This window comes from Corvus kubaryi, unplaced genomic scaffold, assembly GCF_017639235.1.
Source record: "Corvus kubaryi isolate FWS band 111438036 unplaced genomic scaffold, C.kubaryi_AGA036_p1.0 76, whole genome shotgun sequence".
In the NCBI taxonomy this organism is placed as follows: Eukaryota; Metazoa; Chordata; class Aves; order Passeriformes; family Corvidae; genus Corvus; species Corvus kubaryi.
The window spans coordinates 2,232,891-2,258,403 of NW_024582063.1; the positions used below are offsets into that span (position 1 = coordinate 2,232,891).

At 41.1% G+C, this 25,513-nt stretch overlaps 1 protein-coding gene across 1 annotated transcript in view; it reads left to right on the forward strand.

The window, feature by feature from the left end:
• ALK (ALK receptor tyrosine kinase) overlaps positions 1-25,513 on the forward strand; it is a 226,187-nt gene that overhangs the window by 147,456 nt on the left and 53,218 nt on the right. The window contains exons 5-8 of the mRNA XM_042051462.1: positions 1,360-1,491; positions 8,821-8,952; positions 9,573-9,673; positions 19,768-19,937. Of these exons, the coding sequence (XP_041907396.1) occupies positions 1,360-1,491; positions 8,821-8,952; positions 9,573-9,673; positions 19,768-19,937 (535 nt within the window). The remainder of the gene's footprint in view (positions 1-1,359; positions 1,492-8,820; positions 8,953-9,572; positions 9,674-19,767; positions 19,938-25,513) is intronic.

Sequence of the window (25,513 nt, forward strand, 5' to 3'; positions counted from 1 at the left end):
AGTATAAATAAAAATATCAAGTGCACATCTAATTGAATCACCAGTAATTTCCAGCTCCCTGTAGTACCAGAGAACATGATGTAGCTGCACTGTTTAGTGAGCATGGATGAGTTAGGCAAACAATGTCTCTCTCTGCCCAAAAGCTTTGGTTTAATTTGGAGCATTTACCCATTTCATATGAGACAGGGCAGTTATTGCTGCGATAGGGAATTCACAGCACAGATCTCTTTGTTCTTCTGGGCTTGTCTTCCAGCAGTGACTGGAAGCACATCTTGGCAGAGTCAGGAAGGTGTCAGTCAACTGCACTCACACTCAGATTTTTGTGAAAGGAACTCTGGCATTTCTCAATCTTAGCCTCCTCCAAATACACTGACTTCAGGGCGTTGCTGAACTAATTCCTGCCTCCTTCAGGTGTCTGATCTAGAGCATGGGCCTCTCAAAAAAAAATTAAATTTAAAAAAGAAAGCCTTGTCCTAAGCATCATCACAAAGGACTTGGGAGGAGAGAATTCCTACAGTAAGGAAAGCGATACCTGTCGGGCTGCTTGATATCTGACTTCTCAGCTGTCAAGGGAATAAAGTGACTCCAGAAAAGGATGATTCTTAGAGAAAATTACTCAGGATCATTTCTGAATGGATGAGACTGACCTCTAATTGTAATGTTTGATGACCTCATTTCATAGGAGATGGCTCCTTTGCACATTTCTGGACGTCTTTTGCTGCTTAGCACAGGAAAAATGAATGGGTGACTTTTGTCTCTTGGTAGATGTAGTCTGCTGTGGGCTCCCTGACTCAAGGGAGTGCAGGATGCAGGAGCAGGAGTAGGTGTCGGAGAGAAAGGAAACTACAAGTAGAGATTGAACTGTTTTCTCTTCTGCTGAGAATATGATGACACAATACACCCAAAGCAAAGGTAATGTATGTTGCCAGGAGAGATGATGAAAGCTTGTGCTCTTTCTAAATGCTGTAGCCATGTTACTCCTGAGCTAGATAGAGAGGATACCAGTCTTCAGGTCTGCCAGTGCAGCAGTAAATTCACACAATTAAAAACCCATCATGTGCACTGTGTTCTTGAGAAGTACCAGTGCAGGCTGCAGGATTTAAGCCCTCCAGAAGTCAAAGCTGCCTTCCATATTATAGCACCAGAAAGGCCTGGGGAACTGAAATTCTCTATTAGCTGGACAATTAGGTATTTAGCAAGATTAAACAAGTCAAAAAAGTAATTATCGGGTAAGTATTGAATTGAGGAGATTTCACAAGCTGTTTGTCCCTTCAGTGTTACGCAGGATGCTATCACCTGTTGGTTGAAAGGAATTTGGTTTTCTGAAGTGTTTTTGTTGTTTTTTTTCTTTTCCTCTAGGATCTGCTGCTCTCTCAAAAATGGCTCTGGAGGGTTCCTTCAGCTGCTGGAATGGAACGGCGATCAGGCTGGGACAGGCGTGTGACTTCATCCAGGACTGCACTGAGGGAGAAGATGAGGGAGATATGTGCAGTGAGTAAATCCTAACCCCGAGGTTGTACCATCCTTTTCCAGAGGCATTGATTGGTTTGAACTTTCATGTCTGATACTTTAGCACTAACAGACTCATTTGGTACTATCAAAAGACCTGTATCCCCCATAACATATGCTGTTTTTCTGGGCATCTGCTTGGAGTACGCCATTTGATGTTTCTGGGCTCGCCTACATCAGTTCTGCAGCAGCTTCTTAACATGCTCTCAGTGCTTCATCACTTCCAGTGTCCTGATCAAAAATGCAAAGGAAGTATAGCCTGAAGAGCTAGATGCCTTACAGAATTATGAAATGTGTAGCTGGTTAGAGCCTTTAATCAAATGTAGTGCAGCATGTGGCGGGGGGGGAGAGGAAGGAGAAAACTTCTAAGATGAAAAATGAGTAGAGCCAGTAGCTTGTCTTTGACCAACTCCTGTGTCTTTGTAATTCCTCTGATTTTCTACCCTCTCTTCAGGAGTCAATAGTCCAATAACATACAGCAGAAGACAGATAGCAGCCTGAGTTTTCTAAAAACTTGCTGTGCCTAAGTACTTTCTAGAATGTGCTGTGGAACTTAGATACTTTAGGACCTTCCTTCAACCATCTTGAAGGTGCCTTATCACTTTTTTATACCTCTGTACATTCTACCTCCAGCATCCTCCCATCTGCCAGTCTACAAATAGTTAGGAGCGGTGGATTGCCAGCTGTATGGTTGTCTACAGGGAAAATCATGAAAAATAAGCATTGAGAGCTCATTATTCAAAGCGTATGTGCCACAGCTGATCAAGCCTGTGGGCTGTTACAGTAGAACTGTGTTGATTTGGTTTGTAGGAAACGTGTTTGCTGTTTCTAGTAAAAAGTTAACATGAGTGATATACAACTTCTAGCAGATTTGACTTCTTTGCTGCTAACAAAGAAATAAAGTTGCAGACTTTATTGGTGTGGAGAACATTGGTTTGACCTGAGATCATCTAGTAAACTAGTTAAAAGCTTGAAGTCACATGCTTCTCCATCACTTTAGACGTTGTTACAATTTGAAATTATATTCTTTAATGACACACTCAGTGACCATTAAGCTCACAGGAACAGTGTCGGCACTGTGGACTTGCAGCTCCTTAGAACCAATAATGCTTCATATTAGTAATATTGAAACCTTATTTCCACCTAAGAGCTTTAAAATAGACCTCTAAAACCTCATAATGGCATTTCCATTGTGTTCTACTCTATAATCGAAAAAAGGTTGGATGCATTTTCATTTCATTGGAAGTAGAGAAACATTATTTACCCTCAACTGTATGTCCAGATACACTTTGGTGCCTGTGTGCCATAAATGGCTCTGCCTTGTGGGAGTTATCCTGTCTATACCAGAGGGAAGAGCAGAGTTCACATGATAGAATTGTACCAATCATGGATGCAAACTAAATGCCACCATGGGATGGGGTAGGCCTAGAGGAACATGCTTGCCTGTTATTTTCAGACATTGGGTGCACTTGTGGGTGGGTATGTTGTCCATATTCCTGTATCAAGAAGCTGGCTCTGCTTTTGCCCCTTGCTGCCACCCTGTACCCCATGATGAGCCCAGTGGAAAAGCGGCCAATCCCTCTCTGGCATATGTTGTTCACAGGGCTTTGTTTGGTTGTGGTTTCTCCCTCCATTCATCTGTAGCTGTTTCCACAAGGCAATATGGCACTTGCAGCTGTGTTGGCAAAGGACTGTACTGAGAATGCTGGTGTGAAAATGTAAAAAGCAGAAGATATTTAGCCAGCTGTTTAGCAGAGCATCACTTCCCAGCTTGAGGAGAAGATCACATGGCTTGCATTCATCCATAGGTACTGGAAATGAGAGCTCTTGCTTCTAGCCAAAGGGTCTAAAAAGCACTATCTTCCACTCAAGGAACAAAAAAGCATGGCTTGCCTGAGCAAGAGCCCAGGCTGTGGATATGCCTGCTTATCCACCCACAAGCCTGCTCAGTTCTATGGCTGATCCTTCTGCTTTTGCTTCTTTACCGTGTTGAATTTTGTTGCCATGAGGCTTCTTACACAAAACAGAGAAGTGATCTAATGTTTGTGGTGTCAGTTATATCTGCATGGCAGCCTAACACAAAACATATGTCATCTTTCAGCATTTTACTTGTCATTTTACTCCTGAGCAGCACGGATATTTTCATCAGCTTTTTGCAAGTGTGGTAAAAAGTGATTCAGATTTATCAAGCAGAGAAAAGGGTTTCCCAAATGGTTCTGCTTACACAAAAGAGCTGTCAGAAAAAGATGTAGCTATGCTCAAAACTGAGGCGAGAGGTTTTAAACATGCCATTATCAAAGGCTTCTATCTTTGAGCTTCAAGGAGATGTTGGAGTTTTTTGCCTTTCATAGTCTTTTAGCTTTGCAGGTACTGATTGGTTTTATTATGATTTTAAATTTTTTTCATATTAATTTGATTTTTGTTAGCTGAAAAGGATCTCTCTAAAGCCTGCTGTTGGCGAACATCTCTTTACTTATTAATGGCCAATGAAACGTCATGGTGCTTGCTCTGCTTTGCAACCAATTAGTCTGTGTAGAAATTGTAGAGCAGAGAGGGATGACCCCTAGAGAAAAGCATGTTGCTGTTTGAGTCATAATCAGATATCCTTGCAGGAATAAAAGACAGCTTCAAAGAGGCAGCTGTGAAATGAGATGCCGAACTGTGCATGTGTATTGACTGGGGATCAGACATAGAGATTTACCAGCCTGATGGAAGTGTCACACTAGAAATTACTTTGCAGAGCATACATTGCAGACACACATTAATACTCCAGATAGCACTGGTGGCATGTCTCTGCTAGTAAATTCTTTTCTGTGTTATGGAAATTACACATGCCAGCCACCATGGCAGGCTTTGACTCTAGGTTTCTGTTGAATTCATAAACTGAAAGATAGATTCCTCTGTAAAAGTACCTTTTTTAAAAATGCTGTAATAGCTGGAGCTGGGTGTTTCCAAAGGGAGACCTTGAACAAAGAAGTCCTTGGTTGATTATAGTCAATCTGAATTCCCCAGCCCTCATGTGACTGTTTGGGCCAGTTGTTCCCCATATGAGGCTCTGGGGGCTCTTCCCATTCTTCATTGGGTCCCTTCCTTGCCTCTAGGTAGGATGTTTCTTATTTCTAACATTGTAGCTTCTGTTAACGAATTCCTTATCTTCTGTCTTGAACCAGCTCTGAGGTCTTCTCTTACTTGACTGAGTGGAAAGTTCAGCATATCTGGTGAAAGTTCACAATTCAAGCCTAAGGCTTCAGCAAATTTATCTATTAATGCTAAGCAACGAGTTCTGTATAAGTAGTTTTCCAAATCACACAACACGTGGATATAACTTACTGCAAAAAAACCAGCATACTTTCTCTTATTGTAGTAATCACATGTAATATACATTGTATGGTACAAGACAGACATGAAAACTCAAAATATTTACTGATACAGACAGGCAGGGCTCTTCTTTACAGGCAGGGTGAATTTTTTTTAGGAGTTTTGTACTTCTCTTTTTAGTTAACAGTATCTGGGATTTTGTTTCAATAATCTTTCATTGCAGGGCAGCAAGTCAGGGCAAAAGTTGAAATTTTACTAAAAAAAGGTGCATACAATTCTGGCCAGTCCAAAACTGCTTTACTTTCTGCCACAAATTCACAAAAAAATTTCATCCTGGGAAAATATCAGTTCAAACCTGTTAGGTAAATAATGGGTATATTTAAAAAAAAAAAAACAACATTTTAAATAATGGAGGTGCCAGTAGTATATTTATTATCTAGAAACCCAGAACCTGGAGGATTCACTCACAATACAATTAACCCAGGACTGGTTCTTCTGCTTAGGTGAATTTGAACCCATATTTCCTATTTCCATACAGAGTTTCCAAGCTCGTGGTCTGGAGTTCTGGTCTAGTTCAGATGAAAATGATTACCAGAGTGTCTCCTGAGGCTGCACTTCCACATTTTACAAATTTTATCTGGAATGGGAAGTGAAAGTAGTGTCCTCTTTATCTTTCAAATAAATCTCATGATCACTGGTAATATTCACTCTGCCTCATTGAATATTTAAGGATGTTAAACACCTTAGAAAGTGAGATAAGGAAGACAAGTGTCTGATTCCTGCAAGGAGTGAGTGACTCAGGCTGTGCTATGTGGCTGGAGGACTGCACACACACATCTGTCAAAGCACCAGATGGCAGCTAGAATAGGAACCTATAAAGTTTGATTTTCTGATGACATGGATGAGTGACTGAAAAAGTATTGATAATCAGTTCTGCAGGGGCCAGTTTACTTTCCAGGCAAAAATCCGTGAAGAAGTTGTGGGATTCATTTTTATCCAGATACAGCCCAGAGTCTTCCTGCAAGCAAAATGATGAAGTAGCAACCTGTTGCCATGCTATGCTCGTAAGGTTCCTGTCTTACATACCCTAATCCTTCTGCTTCTTTCTTTATCAAAAACTGTACTTATAGAAACAAATTCTAACCTCTGGCAGTTTTGAGCTCAGGAAAGCCATCTGGCATTAAACGATAACTCTGCTGACTGTTGAAAAGTTTTTTCTCTTTTTATGCTTTATTTCTGGTAGATTTTGGCTCATTGAAACAAACTCATGTTTAAGATTCATGTGGTTCCTTATAGTGAGTAATTAATCTGTTTGGCTTCTGAGATTTCCTCCTAAACTTGGTAAAGATCCACAGATACAGAGCAGTGTTTAATGCTTTTGTTCTTTATAATATCAGCTTGGAATTTCACCCAAAAGTTTAAACTTTACTATCTGGTTGATTTACACCTAGTTTTGAAGCAAGAGATGACTCCATCTGCCTCATAAGTTATATCAGTTACTAATTCTCTTGCTATTAATGGATGAAAAATATGAGTTAAAGAAAAGGAACTTACTTAGATTTTTCTTGAAAGGTATTTATTTCTGACAGCTTGAAAATATTTGGTTAAGAACAAGTTTAACATCTGGCAGCTTTTCCCTACTTCATCACCCAAATAAAAGGAGAGACCCTTACATTCTCAGAGTGGTTCGGTTTCACTGGACTACTCTGTTCTCCATCCCATACTGACAAGTTGCCTCTTAATCTTACTAAGGCCTAAATCTTCTGAGACTTCTGTCACTGATGTTAATATCAAAAATGGAAGGTTTCAGTAGGAGAAACCCCTGCCCCCTCATTTCCTTGATTTTCCAGTAGTCAGATCAGCTTCCCCTCATCAGTGCGGTGTCTGTGCTAATGTGAGTTTCAATCACAAACACATAAAATGGAGAAGTACAGCTTGGCAGAGAAGTGGTAGCTGAAGAGGTCTCTGTGGAGTACCCAGTACATGGAATCATGGGTGCTGTACATATTACAAGTAAGAAAGAGCAGCAAAGAAAATCTATTCTTGGCATGGGACATCTGAAAACTCATAAAACATTAATTTGGGGAAAAGGAATGAAATATTCTGTGAAAGTAATAGCTTCTTATTTATGCCCTTACTTGTTCATCGACAGTGAGCTTTTCCTGGCCTCCAGGCAGGGATTGCTACTTAGATGACTCCTCCTGCTGCTCTGACTTGTTTACATCATCCTATATAGCAAATGGCCATGACATGAATTCAGTCGGACACCGAGCTGAGCTGTTTCAGTGGGAATTCAGGGCACATGAATTTGTCATTTTCTTTGTATCCCAGCCTCAGGCTGCACAATGAAATACAATCAACTTCTGCAAAGGGGTGAAACACAGCAAAGTAACTCTCTGCTTAACAGCTTCACATTTAAAGACCAGGCTGAATGAATTTAGAGATTTTTAGAAGAAAAACTTGAAAAAATCTTAACTTCAGTAAAAGTTTTGATTTTTTTAAAGCAGGTTTAGATCCTCGTACAAAATACCACTAAAATGAGGCTCTTGCCTCTATGTCAAGTTCCAGGTCCAAAACTAGCCCTGCTAAAAAGATGCAGATAGAGGATTTGTTTCACTTTCCTCTGACAAATGAGTTGTGATTCAGGCTCCTAGAAAATCAAATATTTCTAGTCTGGATGCTGCAGTTGGGGTGTTCCACAGTTGTTGTTTTCTCTGGGTACAGCAAGGAGCATGTGCATGTGCCAGTGACAACCAATTGCCTTTTGAGATATGTGAGTCAAAACTGGGGCCCTGTGAGAAGGTATTTCATTGATGTGAAGTCTCATCCGGGGCATCTGCTGACACTTAAACATTTTGAATGATCTGGAGGTTGAATACTCGTGCCTCATTATCTGACAGCCACTTTATAGATATATAATTTCAGGGAGAAAAAAAACTAATAATCACAACAATATATGTTCAGGAGCCTCCTCTTCTCATAGAGAAGCTGAAGAAATTACCAGTATCACTTGACCACTAGTTTCTCTTGCTTTAGAAGGTTGTGGTCTATCCTACTGCTTGTAAGTGGAGAAATTTTTATTCTGATTTTATCAAGCAGCTAAGGAAAAAAATAAATCCTGGATATGTGTTTGCACATGAAATTTCATTTTATCTTGCAATTTCAAACAGATTTCTTGTATCATTCTTCTTTCTTGGAGCAAAAGGAGCAATACTTTGCACCCTTTGTAAGAAGAACTTGTGGTTGTAGGTAGAGAAGTATATGGAAGGCATGAGATTACCTTCTGCTTTGAATGAGATGTCTATTGTTTTATAACTGGCAAATTTCAAGGCAAAAAGCTAATAGAGCTCTATTGTTTGAAGCTGGGAACTGAAATCCTAAGCCAGTGACAGAATGAGTGGATTTCAAAGGCTGAAAGTATGGATTAAAATAAACTATCCTCTTTTCAGCCGTTCATCTCATGGAAGAGACTCACAGGTGAAAAAACTGAGGCACAAAAGGATTCCGTGCTTTACCTGAGGCTACATCAGTGCTCACAGAGAGAAGAGATCATGTTGCTGGACTGAGTAGAAACTTGGACTGCAAGGGAAGGAATCTTGTTAGGAATTTATTCCTCTCCAAGATTTCCCTCTGTGGGGCTGCAAAAGCAGTGCTTAGGAAAGTCATTCCAAGATGTAACCTTGAGCAAGCTTATACCTGCAGAGAGTTGAGAGCCCAGGTATTTAGGAGACTTCATGGTGTGTAGGGAGATGTGTCCTCTCACTCAGGTTTGTCAAAATGTGTGGGGAGCCACTTAGCCACAGTCTGGGGGTTGTTTGCCTCTGCTCCTCCCTCCCCATGGTCAGGGACGTGCACAATTCCCCACAAAAGGACTGACTAGCAGGGGTGCCCTGGAACCGGGCTGGAATAGTCCCTGTAGCTCCTGTGTGAGCCCAGAAGCCTCCTCCTCAGCTCATCTGGGTTCTTCTGTCTGTGTGTCTTTCCCTCTTGCAGGAAAGCTTCCCTCTGGCTTTTATTGTTCGTTTGAAGAAGGGGATTGTGGCTGGATGCCAGGCTCCTCTGTGTCCCATCCTTCTCCATGGCGGATTGGAAGCCCGGAACACAACCGTTTCCCTTCGATAGAAGGTGTGTGAGAGTTAACAGTAAGTGTAGAGCATAAACAGCAGAGAGCAGAAATGATACACACATGGTGAGGAGAGGGAATGAAACACAAAGCAAGTTTTCCAGTGTACTTGTATTCAGCCTTCAGTGAAACAAATCCCATCTTTCCACTCTAAGTGCTTCGAGCAAGCTCCCTTTTTGCCTTGAGGGTACAGAGCGGTACCTCAGTCTCCGCCACTGACACCAGATACAGATCTTGACCCTTTCTAGACAACTTCATACCAAATGTTCTTCTGCCTGACCCTCTTCCACACTGATCTAGTTTCTTCTTTCTGATTTTCCTATTTACTTCCTCCATTTCTCGGTACTGCTGCCTTTTCCCCCCGCTCACATCCTAATTTTTCTCTTTGTTCCATGATCCCTTGAGTTGCGCTTTTCATGTACAATTACTATATACTTGGTGTGGTTACTGAGTGTGTTTGTTAGGTAGGTGAAGCTGCATCCCTAAGAAATGGAAAAAGCCTTCTGCTCCCTGGCTTCTGCAGTAGTAGGAGCCAGCTAATACAGGCTTGGAGCAGGTTTCACAGACCCAAAACCAGAAGGTGAGTGCTGCAGTTTGACCTTCTTCCTTCTCTTTCGTCCAGGTTGTGCACTCCTCCTCAACACCAGCAAAGCACCAGCAGTAGCAAAGACTGTCATGACCAGCACTGCATTTCCAGCTCCTTTGAGGAACTCTCCCTGTGAGGCAAGTCATAACGTTTTCTTTTCTTGTGCAATTTACAGAGCTTTTTTTGTGTGCTTGACTCAAGTTTTCAAATATAGGTACTAGGTCAGTAGCAAGGCACACTATCTCTGATTTTATTTTCCATAAAATATACTTATTTGTGCCCACTGCGCAGGGGAAAGATATGGTTATCTGCTTGAATGCCACAAAATGTGCTTTGAAAAACTAATCATATCCTGTCCTCATTGCATCACATGATGTATTACAGTCTTCATAATTAGGTGTGTGCTCTGTAAGAGTAGGGCAGCCAGCATTACATAAACACAGAGAGGAAGAATCTTACTGCATGAACAAGCATTATCTTTGCAACATCCAAGAAACAATAGGCTTCAGGACTGCCCCTGAGCCATTCAGAAAAGGCAGTACATGCTTTCTCCAGCATAGCTGGGATTTCGGCTGGCAGCTCTTCCTGCTCCTGCACTTCAAACCTACCAATCGTCATGTAGGCCTTGTTCATAGGAGTGCTGAAGGTAGCAGCAGCAGAGAGAAATTCATGCAGAATGGAGCCGGGTTCATATTCAAGCAGAAAAGCTATTGAGGGTCATAAGATATCAACTTAAGCAAGTACATCAAGGCTTGCCAGGCAAGCTTGCTCATGGCTGTGATTTCTGAGTCAGTTGTATTTAACCCTTAAAGTGCAGCTTCAGAAAGGTGACCTATCTGCATCTTCTTACTCTGTAGCTTTACAGACTGTAGAATCACTGATAAGATTTATTTCTGACTTACGACTTTGAAGCATGCCTAGTGACTTAAAGCATTTCACATCATGGTCACTCAGAAATCTTGCATAAGCTTCTGGATCCTGGAGCAGAGGGATTTGGGAAAACTGATACTAACAGAGTGCAGCTGTTTGTTGGTTGGGCACTGAACAGACAAAAGACTCAGATTTTCCCTGTTCCAGTGATCTTAAAATGCAGACAGGACACGAGAGGATGTGTTAGAAAGTTCTCTGGAATGAAACTACATAGAAGAAGGTGTTTCTTTGGCTTAAAGTTTGTTTTGGTTCACTTTTTTGGATATTTCAGTTCATAGAGCAAAGCGCCTCTGGTTTTGCTCTCTTGATGTATTCATGTTCTCTGTCTTTGAAATATATTCTACCTTGTTTTTCCTCCCATCTGTGACAAAGGCATATGCAGGTTCTGAATATTTTAAGGTCTTGTTCAGCCATGGACCAGCAAGAGCGAGTGTTTTTCATAATCCACCTGACACAGGAATCACAGTGAATGATTTCCCAATATCTGTGTGTTTTTTTCTTGTATATACAACACTGCAAATAATTAAACTTGCCGTCGGGGGAGAAGCTGCCATGTATTTCATCTGCTCGCCTGCCATCCCACCTCTGTCACTCCCCTTGGCACTTAAAAGGCATCCGGACGCATCCAGCGTTGCAGCTGTCGGTAATAAAGAGTGAAGGAGTTTTGGCAAGGGTTTTGTCTCTTGCCTTTTCATATAGTGTAAAAGCTTCTCTTCTCAGTGGGTCCCTGGTGGCTTCAAATTCTATTTTACTGGAACAATCTGTCTGTGCACAGAATAATTTAATTCCACTTTTCAACACAACAGAAGAGGAGAAAGGAGATATTCCTCCCTACGCACTTATTCCTTCAATAGGTGCCAACAAACTTCCTAATAGTGAAATTACAGAAAAGAGGTTGTGGAAATACTATAATGCTGTCCTGCATTTATTCACCCTCAACCACTTCTTGATTGAACTGGCTCAAGTTCAGGCACTAAAAGATGAGTTTTCTTTTACCTGTCACTGCTGACAGCTTAACCTGGCATGTCACAACCAGGACAGATTCTCTGGCAGCTGAAATCCCACAGAAAAAACTCACTCATAATTCATGTTGCAAAGGGATCTCAGCAAGTGTGTGTGTGAGTTAGACCCATTTATTCTTCCACCATCAGGTCCAGCCATAAACCCACCCTTCCTCTTATATTTGATCCAGCTCTCATGATCCTTTAGATACCTGCTCGCTCTCCTGAGAGCAGCAAGGAGGTCAGCAAACATCCCCAGTTTGATCATTTTGACTCCACTCTCTTCTCTCCCTGCTACATGGAAGCTCTGGGGCACTACAAGACCTGCTGTTCAACAAAGTTATTATTTTTTCCCCTTATCCCCTAATTTTCTTTTATCCAGTCATATTAGACCAATCACACCCACCACAGTAGATGCTGACACTCTGCTCTTTAGCCTGAGGTGTTCGTAGGAATTAATTACTTCAGCCTCAGCATGAGGAGCATTACCTGCCACAGTGCTGTTTACCAGGCTGGAGGATTCTGGGTTTTGGCCAGGATGTCCATGGAACCAGAACTCAGTGTAAGGAAACCACCAAGCAGTCCACAGTGGGTGCCAGACACAGTTTCTAATGCTTCAAGCTTCTTTTTTCTCCCTCAGCCTGGCTGTTAAATCTTATACTGTGGCAGACTGGCAAAGGAGGTGACTGACCAGCCTGGTCCAAAGACCTTCCTTGTTGAGGTTCTGGGCAGCTGTTTGCAGTGATGTTGGTGTTAGTATTGGAGACACCACAGCATGGTTGAGCTTGGCATATGAATTGTCACTGAGTGCAGGACTAGTGTGACACTCCATCTTTGTGCTCTCTCCAGCCTGAGGTCAGTCACCAGGAGCATGCAGGGCTGCCTGCCCTTTGGATGCCCTGTAGGAGGCTCCTTGTTAACTCAGGAAGGGAAACGTCAGCCTCACCTACTCTGTACTGCCCCACATGCATCAAAAGATGGGAAAAGGATAAAAATGCACGCAGGAGATACTGTAATAACACAGCCTGTACTTTCCCACACATTTGGGATTGGCCCTAATGTGCCTTGCACTTTGTGTACAGCTCTGTATTGCACTTCATTCCTGTTTGGTTTGAGCAGCCTTATATTTTCATTTTCTTTATTCTTCAGTGTTTTTGCAGGTCAAAGCAGTCAGTTTGTGATGCTGCCCTTTGTTCTTGCTAGTTTTTTTCTTTTCTTTTGTTGTTTTATTAAATCTTGGCTGGAGTATCCTGGCTTCAAAGAATCTCTTGTTTGCAGTCCAGACAGCCTTTGTTATTTTTTCATGTTGCACTTTCGGTAGAGCCCTTTGCTTGTTGACCCCTTTAAGTCTGTACTTAAAACCCACTCTGTATGGAAGAGGGAAACTGTGGCGCTTCTACTAAATCTTGGGTGAATGCAGGAAGTGGTTCACATAGTCAGTGAAGAGATGCTCCATTACCCTGAAGTAGCCAGAAAGGGGAGATGCAACAAAAAGCTCAGGAAGTACTTCTGGAACCAGTCAGTCACAGGAATCAAGAGTGAAAATCTTTTAACTCACATGTAAAAGTTCACTGGAAGCAAAGCACGTGTAATTGAGCATAGGAATGCACGTAAAGTGCAAAGAATTAAGCCAACCAGGGACCTGATTTAAAGGCAGAGTTTTTAGAGCTCGAGCAGTAAAGCACAGCATTATTTGCCCCTTCTGTCACACTGAGATTTCCCTCCTCTGAGTGGGAATCATCTGGCCTGTGCAATGCTGACAGGGCAAAGAGGAGCATGGGATGGGTAGGCATTTCCTCATTTTGAAGAAGAAATCCATATGCATGTCATTAGTAGCTGTACTGGTGTCTGGGAGTCTAGGAAACCACACTGCAATTAAATCCAAGGAAGTGCTGTCATCTCAGACACTACCCATGGCAAAACTAATTGCTTTGCCACAGTTGATCCCCCTAGGTGTGCGGTTTCCAAACTATCATGGCCACCTACTTTTCAGAACTTTGCAAAGAAGTCAGAGAGCTGACAAAAGTGTTGCAGGTGCCCAGGGATTACTCACCTTTGTGTGGAAGCTGGAGACTCAGTTCTGACCTCCCCTGCCTAGACAACAAGACAATCCCATCTCCCTCAGTCCCCCGTTATTGCTGTACAGGTGCAGTCACATGTGCCGATTTGCTTTTCATTTCATTTTTTGGAGATGCTCCCTGATGTCTGCATCCTCAGGCCTTGAAGGGTGTTGTGGTACCTGTAGATCATAAGAAACATGCCTGTGTCTTCCCAAAGTGTGTGGGTTTCTCTCATAAAGAGAGAGAAGACCAGCTCCAGAGTACTGCATTCTGTGAGGCTGGTACAGTTGTACTTGCCCGGGCTGTAGTCTTGCATCAACCCTACAAGACTTCGTTTTGTGGTGGGTTGTTACTACTCCTTCTGCTTGGAAGTCACTCCAGAAATATGAGCAGTCTGGAGAATGACTTTTAGAAAGGCTCAGCTCAAGGGAATCTGTGACAGAATCTCAGTGCCATGCCTGATAATTAAAAACCAAGTGTGCAGCTTTGGTGTGGGCTGTCATAGAGAAGGAGAGTAACAGCAGAGCTGCTGAATTTGAAATTAGCCTTAAATGTTGTTGCATGCACCTCCATAGAGTAAGGTGACTCTGCAAGAGGGACTGCTTTGTGATTAGGAACCAGATTATTTCATTTTCCTGTTAGGCCCTGGGTCAAACGTTTTAAAGGGTATAGTTGTGCTGGAAAGCAATGAAAACAGATTCCTATGATAGTAAATGTGCTTTGTGCTTTTGGCTATGTTTAAAATAATGAAAATACGCTTCTGATGCTATTTTGACATTTCAACTAGCTGTTTCTTGAAAGCCACCATTATGTTACGTAAGTTAGCACTAAACTGAGCCAGATTTCTTTAACACCTGAAATTACTTTTTGAATGTAAACGTACTCTCTCTTGAAAATAAATATAACATGTTGATGTAGAATGGTATAGTTGAAGTTTGCCTTCTCACTTAGGTTTACAGATATAAAGATGTTTTCATCCTCTCTGTTTATTAATTCAGTTCTCTTTTCTATGCAGAAGTGTTGCATTTTTTCAAGGCATGTAAGTCAATAATATAAATCATTCCTTGAGTGCATTCTGAGCCCCGTGCTGACACCTGCAGAGTGTGTCTCCTTTTCTCCTCTACTCCTTGAGCTTTAAATAACTTAGAAGCATACATGGTAATAACATTGACACTGAAAATTTACGAGCATGAAAAATGCAACATAGATATGCCTCTAGCTCAGCCTTTCATGTGCTTTATTTGGCAGAATACTGTTAGCATACTTCTTTATTTTAAAGTGTTTATTTTAAAATCTGTACAGCTTATTCACTGTCATCTGTCTTCTCTTGCTTCCTTTCCCACCTGGCTTTTGTGACATTGGATCAGAGGATCTATAGCATCTGAAATCTCTTGAAGGCTGGTCATCCCACAGTACTCCAACAGCAAAATTCCGAACACTTTCTCTTTTATTGTTGCTTTTATTTTTCTCTTTGTCTGTTTTCTGAAATGAAGTAAGAAACAATGTGAGAATAAATAGTGGGAGAATCTGTTCGTATAAAACACAAGCTTCTCTTGCCTGCCTAGGTATTCTAAAGCTACATAATCAGACCAGTTAATTATAATTCTATCACTTAAAAATGGTTTTTGCTTGCACCCCTGAGTCCTAATGTAAAGCAGAAGTGTCTGCAGACTGCAAGAGAGTCTGATCATGCATTGTTGTAGATCTGGCCAAAAACCAGGACCAAGATCTTTTGATCTTCTTTATTATGCATAAGAGTCCAAGTCTGAATTGCTGAACAGTGCTAATAGATGTCTTTGCTCATACTGTTATGTGCAACCATTTCTCATGTCTAGTAAGAAAAAAAATATTGTCAGTGTGATAAACTTCACATGTCAAAGGTAGCTCATATTCATGTAAAAAGCTCACTGGGACTTGGCAAAAGTGTCTGCAGCTATTGCCTAATTCTGTTCAAATCATATTCCAACTTGCAGCTTCAGTTTCTCCTCAACAGTGAGATGTTTTCTGAGCTTCTTTAATACATGAGTTACATTTACTGGGTCAGTGCATTCACAGCTGAAAACAATTTCTACTGTTCCCCTTCCAGTGAAGAACACCCAAGAAAACAGTAATGTTTTTCAGGAGAATAAATGTCTGCATTTCAAGAATCCACTGTTCCTTGTCAGGCAAATTTTGAGCAATTCCTTGGAGCAAGTATCATGGAGGGGGAGCAAGGACTTGGGAGCATGAGAACTAAGTAATGTGCTGTCTCACAAGTTGAAAGCCTGTGGTGCAGAGTTGAGGTGTTGCTGGCCGGAGAGCCACCAGTGAGATCCAACTCCTGCAGTTCCTTGGGAGCAAAATGCTTGTAGACTCTTCTCTGCCTTCTTAAAAATATTTTACTGCAAGCCCTGTTTGAAATATGTTTTTCTTTTCCAGTTTCTTTTTTTCACTTGTGTTAAAGATGGCCAAGTAGCTTTTGCTGCCGGGTAGGGCCGTAATGCTAATAGTCAGTGTCATTGCCATGCAGAAAGTGAGGAAAAAGAAACAGCAGCTCTCCAGGGTGTCAGTGCAGAATGTTTTATTTATGCTGCTGTGAGTGTGTGTCATTGGTCCTCAGTCAGACATCTCGGAGTTAGTTTATGCTGGAATGTTTCTAGCCATTAAAGTAGACTCACAGGTTTCAGCAGGTTCAAACTTCACCCAGAAGGTTCTAGGGGTGTGTGTGTGTATATATATCTATGTGTGTGTCTATATACATATATATATATATATATATATATGTTTTTTTGGTTTTTTGGGGTTTTTTTGTGTGTGTAAGGAAGTAAAATGCAAGTCTCAGTTCTCAAGTGGTCTTGAAATTATGCAGCTTGTGCTGGAAAATCTACCTTCCTTGTTTTTCTTCACCTGCCAAGCCCTGTTGATATTGATAAGGATTAGGGTTTTGGGTTTTTTCTTTCTGGGATTAATTGAGTCTCCTGTTTGTCAGTTCAGAAACTCCACCAACTCAGAGGCTAAGGGGGTTCTCAGAAGGCATTTTTCCAGATGGTGTTAGCAGTGCAGTGCCTGTAGCCATCTGACCTGAGTTTTACCTCAATATGCTGTGTGTTTACCGTGGGCTCTCCCTCCTGTTAATTTTCCCCAGATCAGTTTAGAACATTTCATTTACTAAGTCAGTGAATTTGCATATGAACAGCTCATCACCAGCTCTGGTGGGTTCCAAAGCCAGAAAGCAAGGTGCTGCCGAGCCTACCTTCCATGCTTAATTAATTTCTCAGTGATGTTTCTAGCTCCTGAATATTTTGCTGCTAGTTTAACACAGAGGGAGATGTTTGATGCATAACGTTAGGGTATTCCACCAACAGCCCAGATTTAGATTTTTCCAAATGTGCCACTGCTCTGCTTGCAGGACGCCCTGTGTATGTAGTACCATCTGCCATCATTGATGCTGTATTCTACAGAATGAATGCCAGCCCCATTCAGAAGCCTTTGCTGTGGTATCCAGCTCATCATCTGCTCTGGTTCACTTCAGCAGGTGTGAAAAGACCTGGACTGCCCTGCTGTGAAGCTTAGAAAGCATGGAAATCACAGCCAAAAATGCCCATTTGGACACAGTGCCAGTCGATTCACTCAGAGCCAGTTCATTAGAGTTCGCATATTGCACTTTGCCAATGAGCTGATCTCCCACATCTATTGCCAGCTATTTCTTTCCTTCAAACAGCTGACATGTGTGCAAAGGCATTCATTCCAATTCATCAATTGCTTCAGCTTTTGCTCTAGTGTTACGTTAACAGCTATCAAAGGCTCGCTCTTCCCTCACTTCTGACCATGTAGATGTTGCCTCTTACCTTCTGGCAGGTCTCCAGAAGAGACAGAGGTCTGAAAGCTTCTGCCTAGTGGGAGTTTCAGGGCTTTACCTCTCAAATTTTAAATTACCAAAATGGCACGGTGAAGTTGCTCCAACTCACCTGTATTAAAAATGTCACATAATGTGTTACACAGGGAATTGGCATTGGGGTCCTAAAAGTGGACATGTGGACTCCTAGTAAGAGGAGTTGCTTTCCCTGGTATAGGTGGAAGGTTTTAAATGTCCACTGGCATTCCAAACTTATTAAAACAAATAATTAAGTCCTGATGATCTTTCTCACAGGGAAGTTACTTTATTGGGTCTGAAAGGTACAAATTTTCACTTTAAATTCACACTAAAAAATGCCTTGCTTTGTAGGCATTTGAAATATAGAATGCCCAACAAATTCTTTCATCTTGATTGTCACCTGTCAGGAGCAGCCATGCAGGCACCAAGTTTGAAGGCATTAGCCTCCTATACCACCAACATTTGTCAGCAGCCTCTCTCATCAGTGTTGGTTCTGGTTGTTGGGTACGAACTCAGCCCTCCTCAGCTGCCTCCTTGGCCGTCATGTTGTGAATCTGAAATAGTTCCTGGCCATCCTGCTTGACTCTGCTTTTCCTCTCTGGTGTCTGGGAGGTGAAAATTCTCACACTTAGTGCTGTGGTTTCCACTGTCCAACACTGGAAATAACCATGGGATTCCATGAGTCCTCTCCCAGAGCTGGGGTGGGAGTGAGCTGGAAGTCAGACTTGACCAGTGTCCAGTCTTGACCAGCTTGTCCCCAGCAGTGGTCTGGAAGGCCTCTGTGATAGTTTGCTGAACCACTCAAAACCTACACATCAATTTTGGATGCATGGCCAAAATAATGTAACAAAATGGTTTCACAGACCCAAACTGGCTTATCTGTGTGTACATTTATCAAACCTTGGGTCCTACAATACAATGGACCCAGGAGTGATTCCAGTGATTTTTGGACTGGAGAGAAAGAGAAGAGCCCCATCTAGATGATTCAGTCTCTGTCATAGTTTTGCAGTGTAAAGTCACTTCTTTCTTTGTAGCTTTGGAGGCAGGCAGATGAGCTGTAGTGTTTACCCAAATTCAGTACTGATAATTAATATAATGGATATCCAGAATTTTGTTCCACCCACTCCAAAATTGTGATCATAAACTGGGAATAATAGCAACACTTCTGTCCTTTTGATGCCTACATCTGATTTGCCTGCCAGAACAAACTTACACCATGATATAGGAGCAGCAAGCAAAATTTAGCAGTTTTGTTTTATGCTGAGAAATGGATATGAATGTTCTGTGCTATCAAAGCAAGAAAATAAGAAATGTTATCAGGTGTTCCTTTGTAAAATACAAACTTAATTCTGAGCCTTCTGACTTTGGTGGTGGCTTTGAAGTGCTAAAATATAGAATGCTTTGTTGAATATGTATGGATACTAGAGGCCGTGCTGAACACTTTCTTGTGTCCAAAACATCCATCGCTAATGTAGCTCTAATAAACTCATTCCTTCAGCATTCTCACCTCTACTGGTTATTGAGATGACACCCAGCTCCTGAATAAAATATATATGTGTATTTTACTTATGCTCTTTATCAACAAAGGGCTAGCTCCTCTTCTTTTTTCCCCAGAAAATAAGAAGACAATAGTCATCTACTATGGGTTGTAGAACTAGCCTGATGTGGAAGGAATTGTTTTTCTTTTTATACAATGAGGGAGAGAAAGTCATAAAATGAGAAAACTACATGAAATAAGTTTACATACAGGGATAAATGCATAGAAATGGATTCAATTACATTATCATAACAAAAATGTTAGAAAAATGGTTCTCTAAAGTATTTTAATTAATAAAAAAACCCACCAAATTATTACTGAACTTTAATTGAAAAATCTGTAGAAACTTGGATGGAAAGTAAAATCTGGTTTTTTAAATGAGTATCTGGGGGATGTGGATGTGATTACTAGTGATGCCTGCTTATTGTAGCTTTTCTCCCTGTGTTTTTTACTGCTGCTGCTGGAATAGAAAAGCTTATTGCTGAAAAAGTTGTTAGTCTTAACTTGAATCTCTTAGGTGGCATCTTAGGGGAGCGTAGTCTTTGTACTGCAAACAATGGAGGTATAAGCTTATCCCTTTAAAATTAGACACATATGTGAAAGCTAAAACAGATGGTTTAGACTCAACTTCACAAATTAAAAAAAAGGTGAGTAGTTTCAACGTTTAATAGCAGATACAAAGTGTTACAGGCTTCCACATCTGTGGAGTTTCCTAAAGGGAGGACATGAGTACAAGGACGGGAGAATCAGCTTTTTGGTGATTAGAAAGCAATGAAAGAAGAATTGAGTATTTTGTTAACTTTTGAATAATGTTTGTGATGTTTAATCTCATATGTTCTGTTTCTTCTAGCTACGAATATCGTGGCTCATCCATGGTGTCTTGCTGGGAAATGTATCCCTGGTGCTGGTCGAGAACAAGACAGGAAAGGAGCAGAGCTGGACGTTCTGGCATTCAGAGAACAGCGAAGGCTTGGGAATATGGCAGTGGATGATCTTACCTCTCCCAGATATACTGGATAGGTATGAGTCTTCTCCTCATTCTCCTGCACGGTGGTCAATCCTGTCAGCACTAGCTACCTGGCGATGAAAATGGCCAGCATTTCTCCTGGAAGCTGTTCCCTCAGGGAGAAGTGCTTTGTCCTCCATGAGGCATCTTCTGTTAGAAGCAGAGAATGAGAATAGTGGAGTATTTAGAGCAAAGCACACAATTTTGCAACTCCCAAGTCAAAGTTTTGTCTCACAGGCTGGGTCAATGGGTAGTCTACAGCAAGATGCTTAAACTTCTGTGTCTCCATTTCACCAGCTGGGAACCACTCTCTTGGCATACTGTTCTATGTTTGGTGCTCTTTCATAGTTTGCTAGAGATGGATGTGAGCTCCATAGCTGATATTTTTTCAGGATGTCAAAGCCCCTGGTATTCATTGTGTCTAGATCTGAGGATGAAGAGGTGGGAAAAGAGCCTGCTGCAAAATCAGACAAGGATCCAACTGAACACCTTTGTTTTAGCTGTAGCTGAAGGCTCACCTTACTAAAGGGCTGTGCATGGCTCTATTCTGGCTTTAAGCGTAGAAGGTTTATCTGGTAGCATATGCTTAATCTGGTAGCATATGTTTATTTAGAATGTTGTTTTAGCTATTTCTTACAAGTCAGCTTTAAGGGAATACTCTTGTTCATTGTTTGCTTTTAGTGTGTGCTGTTTCTAGAGAAGGCACAGACATACTTCACCTCCTGCTGCCCTGGCCCTTGGGCTGCAAGATGCATCTACCATCTGTGTCATGAGTACTGCTTTCCCTTGTCTTTTTGGAAACCTGTGCCCTAGAAATAATGGATTTCATTAAGGGGTAGTTTGCTTTGTAAGAACTTTGAACAAACATATGAATATGTCTTCTATCTTACTGGCACTTGGGGATGCACATAGGCTGCAAATACAACAAGGACACTGCCAATGCTTTGGTCCTGAATGTATAATTAATATGTGTGCGTCAAAGATTTTAAAAATGCCAGCATAAAGCTTATTGTGCAGTCACTGGTGAGCACCATTTGTAAAAATACCTGGTTGCTTCATTCCCTTCAGCTGTGTTTCCTTTGAAGAATGGTATATTTTGCCATTATTATTTATGTGATTTATTTCCTAATGTTGCCGGGGGAATGTTTTGTACCTGAATTATTCTGTACCCTTGTAATATTGCTTTCCTTTAAATTCTCTCTGGTTGCACAGTCAGGCAGAGAACACTTTGATCTTAGGAGCCAGGCTAGCAGTGATTCATGAGAAATCATGGATTCAGCTGATAACACGGTGCTGACTATTATGTATAAGGTGCTGACATGCTTACTTCCCTATTGCTTACAGACAGATGGGTTCCCTGAAGGGAGGGAGTTTGTTGGAGGTTAAGACATAAGCAAGGAAAACTTCGAAGTTTTGGTGTCTCTTGAAAAGTTTTTGTCCTTATTTATTCACAGAAAGTGCACTGTATTAATGAATTTTTCTTCTAAGATTGATTGAATTGAAGCCAATCCTTCCTGGGAAGAAAGAAGTCTCCTGTGAGACTTGAAAATACTGCAAGCATCTTTCTTACCATCTCAAAACCTGTTTTTTAGAAAATCTGGACTGATGTACAGATTGGGAAGGAATTCTATGGAAGTATACACCAAAAGGGTACCAGTGAGACTCCAGTGTATAAATGGAGATAAATGACAGTTTTATTGAACTGTAAGAAGTACTTAATTGATGTGAACACAGTGCTGGTGCTGCTGAAAGCTTGCTGTGTCTGTCTTTTTTTAATTGGTTCCTGTGTCAGAAGCTGTGAGGGTCTGTGTTAGAACCATGATATTGCAGATATTCCTACAGGAGGAGCTGAGAGTTTAAATCAGCTCATAGAAGTAAAGCTCTCGAGTAAAACACACCAGTGTACCAGTTTCATACAAAATTAAAGCATGTTCTATTGTGATTGGGAAGCTGAATGGAAAGTGTTATTAATAACAAGATAATGTGCTCTAAAACTGCTTAAAAGCATGCTTGTTTAAAAGCTGCTTAGCCATAATTTCCATGTTTGGCTTACAGCACTTCAAAGAATCATTAGGAAGACTTCCAAGAAATTAGATCAGCTCTATCTTTAGAAACAGACATTTCTTAAATGTTTGATATCCCTCAGGCTTTTGGGAGAAATCATACTTTGGCAGAAAATCACAGCTAGATCATTTCAGGTGAATTGGCAATAACAGAAAGGAGGGAGGACTAAGACAAAGAAGTTAAATTGTGACCAAGGGATGGTCACATTTCTAGCTCTGTGTTAGCCTGGGAAGCCTTGGACACGTGCAATTGCAATTTCACTCTCTGTGAGGTCTTGACTTTTCTGTGTGGACATGAAAGAAGCTGAAGTGCTGGCACTTTATGTCTTCCTGAAGTTATCTATCCTTCCTTGTTCCAGAAGATGTTGGCAGAGCAATCCTGAGAGTTAGCTCATGTGTTGTGTTGACTAACAGAGTTGATGAACGGAGTTGTAACCCAATTCCAAATGCTCAGTATCTTCTGTGCATTGTGGGGGAAGTGCCAAGGGCCTGGTCGAGGATGTGTCATCAAAGCAGCTACAATTAAAGAAGCCAGCTGTGGGCAAGAGCTCCTTAAGCTGTTGGATGAACAGGTTGTGCCTACCAGAGGCAAAAGGCAGCACCTCCAGAGATGTTGTATTTTAAGTTGCCAGTGAGATACACTCAACATGAACAAACAATCCTTGCTGTGATTTGTTATCCCCTGTAGAGCCACTTACCCCTCTCTGAAGGATGCATTATCTGCAAATCAAATAATCTGCACAGATTGGTGAAAGCTAGAGGTATTGTTATTTTTACTTACTGGAATTTACACATTAGTGCAATACTACAACATTTCAATTGAGAGTAGAGTAGACAACCACGTTATTGTAAGATTGTTTTATTTGATGGAAAATTATTATTGGTTTTCCAGTGAAAAGTGATGAGCTTGTCAAGGACTTTTCTTTTTTAACTTCACAGAAATGGAAGTTGGAAACAGTCTTGAAAGCTGTGTTGTAGCTGGTAGTTGCTTTTTTTATATATTTGCTTTTAGTTAGTACATGTGAATTTAAATTTTAGTAATGATAATGTGAGAAGGTGACAATAAGAGCAAACAGAAGCCTGATGTAATTGAAGATGAGTGATTTGTGTAGCTAATAATTAGACATTCTGTTAGTTCAACAGTGTGGTTAAGGTACAGCACCGATAAAATACAAGCACGTGTAACTAAGGGATTCTCTGGAGCTTGCTGTAGGCTGATGCTCATTATCTCCAACGCTTAGCAACTGTTTGCTACACAGTGTGAGAGGTGGAAAAGGATTAACTCTAATAGGCTGAGGCCTGACTGGAAAATTAATGCTTTAAGAAACAAATTCTAAATCTCTTGATTTTTACTCCTTTGATGAAGCTGAGGCCAGCCATGTGGAGCAGCATGTAGACCAGAAGTTCTCTGGGTCCTTCTACCACCTGACTGAAGTTGTCTGGAAGTAGATTCTGTGTGAGCCAGTCCAGCCCAGCTCTGGACTTTTAAGGCCTATATTCTCTACTAATCCTTTTCTTTAAAGATTTCACTGTAACCTCTGTAAGGGAAATCTGGTAAAAGTGACTAATATTAATAGTAACCTGTCCTACCTCAGTGCAGTCTCATGACAGAAGAAGACTGTGTAGAAATACAAAAGGAATTTAAATGTGTTTGTTGGTTAGAAAGGTTTCTTTGGTTTACTTCTTAAGTTTAATTTTTTTGGCATTACAACATCTAAATTTTCAGCCAGTCTTAATTAGTAGTGGCCAGATGGAGGAAGGAGTGAGAGGAGTTTACTTGAGGTCCCAGGAAATTAAATTTTCAGTAATAAATAGCTGCACCATTTACCTTGTCACTGATAGCAATGCCAGGCCATGTCCTTCTAGCAGGGAAGCATGTTCAGAAAGTGAAAAACCAATTTTCTTTTGGTCCCATTGTGCTCAGAGAGCTTCAAAATTATTTTCTTGCTGATGACCTTCTCCTGAACACAGACTGAGAATTTTACTATGTTGGAAGGGATCAGTAAGGTGACTTACCTGGAAGGCTGGTAAGGATGAGAGCTTCCTGAGAAGGAAAACAGAAAGGCCTACAGACAGCAGTTACCTCAGAGGGTGATACTCTGTTGTAACAAGTCAGAACTCATGTCCCACCAATTGCACTTTCTATTTTTTTTAAACAGACTTCATTACCTATTCCGATTTTGCAGACTTGCTGGATTTTTACAAACCACACTGGTTCTCATTAGGTTTTTGTCTCCATCTCCATGTGGGATTCCCTTTCAGTCCGTGGGAGTGAGATTTTTCTGCCTGGATCCTTCAGCAGCTCTGTGGCAGCCACAGCACCTGGGGACCCTCTCACTCATTGTAGCAGTAAAAAGAAATTGTCTCATCTCATACCGCTGTATCTCCACGAGCTGTGGCTAAGCACTCTTCTTGTTCAGTAATTTTTCTTGTATTGCTCTGTCTCTCCCTCACACTCCTTTCAGAATTTATTTATAATAAGTTTCTGAGAGTCAGGTTTCCCATTCAGGAAGAAAAGGAAAAGGAAGGTTCTTGGCAACATTTTTGACCCAGAGACCTGTTTATCTCATGTTATTCCTAAATTTTCTTCCCATTCTTCTAAGAAGAAACAGGGACCCTCCATGAAAGCCAGTCATATGTCTGCCTACACATTACCACGTGTGTATTAATTGGTCACATCTGCACCCAGACCTCTTCAGTCTGTCTTACATCCATCCAACAAGCCTAGGCTGTGTAGTCCTGAAGTGGCCACACATTACTTTGTTAAAAGCAGTGAGACCTTAACAACCATATCACTGCTCTTCTGCTCTTCAGCATTAATTATGTCTGTCTGCTACTGTCCTTCTGAAAGAGTTATTCTGCAAATGGTTGTTCTGTGCATCTGAAAAGGGGGTTTTGGTGACAGTGTGTGCAGAGTGCCTGTGACAGATTTTGTACATGCATGGCAGCCTTTAATAACACCTTTGAATCTCAATCTTTATTACTAGCCATTAAGTAACTTCCTGCATGGCAATTCTGTCACTGTAACTGAGTTTGGTTAGCATGCTTACATTTCTCCAAATAATCTTATTCCATCTAAATGTGTCTTTTATCCCAAATAATAAGTATTCCTTTATGAAGTGAGCTAACAATGCATCATTTGTAACAGAGAAGTTAATGGGAACCCAAATGTAATAAGGGTTAGTGACCTGAAATTTCTCCATTCTGTGAGAACCTTGGTCTCAAGCAGGTTCAGCCATAATTATTTTAGCTAGGTAGAGAGAGAAATCAGTTCCGTCAGAGGCAAAACATTACCAGTTATGAAATGAGATCTGTACGTACAGACACACTGTGTTCACGTTCCTGCATGGGGGATTGAGTACAGAGGAGATTAACGTTCAATCTTGGTTAATAATCCCTGTCTTTTATGACAAAAAGAAAAAAAATAGAAAAAAAATAGTTATTATGAGCCTTTCTAAAATAATGGGATGAAGGCAGCTGCCTGAGTCTGGGTAATGAAAACCTGAACTGTCTGTATGAGCCAGGGA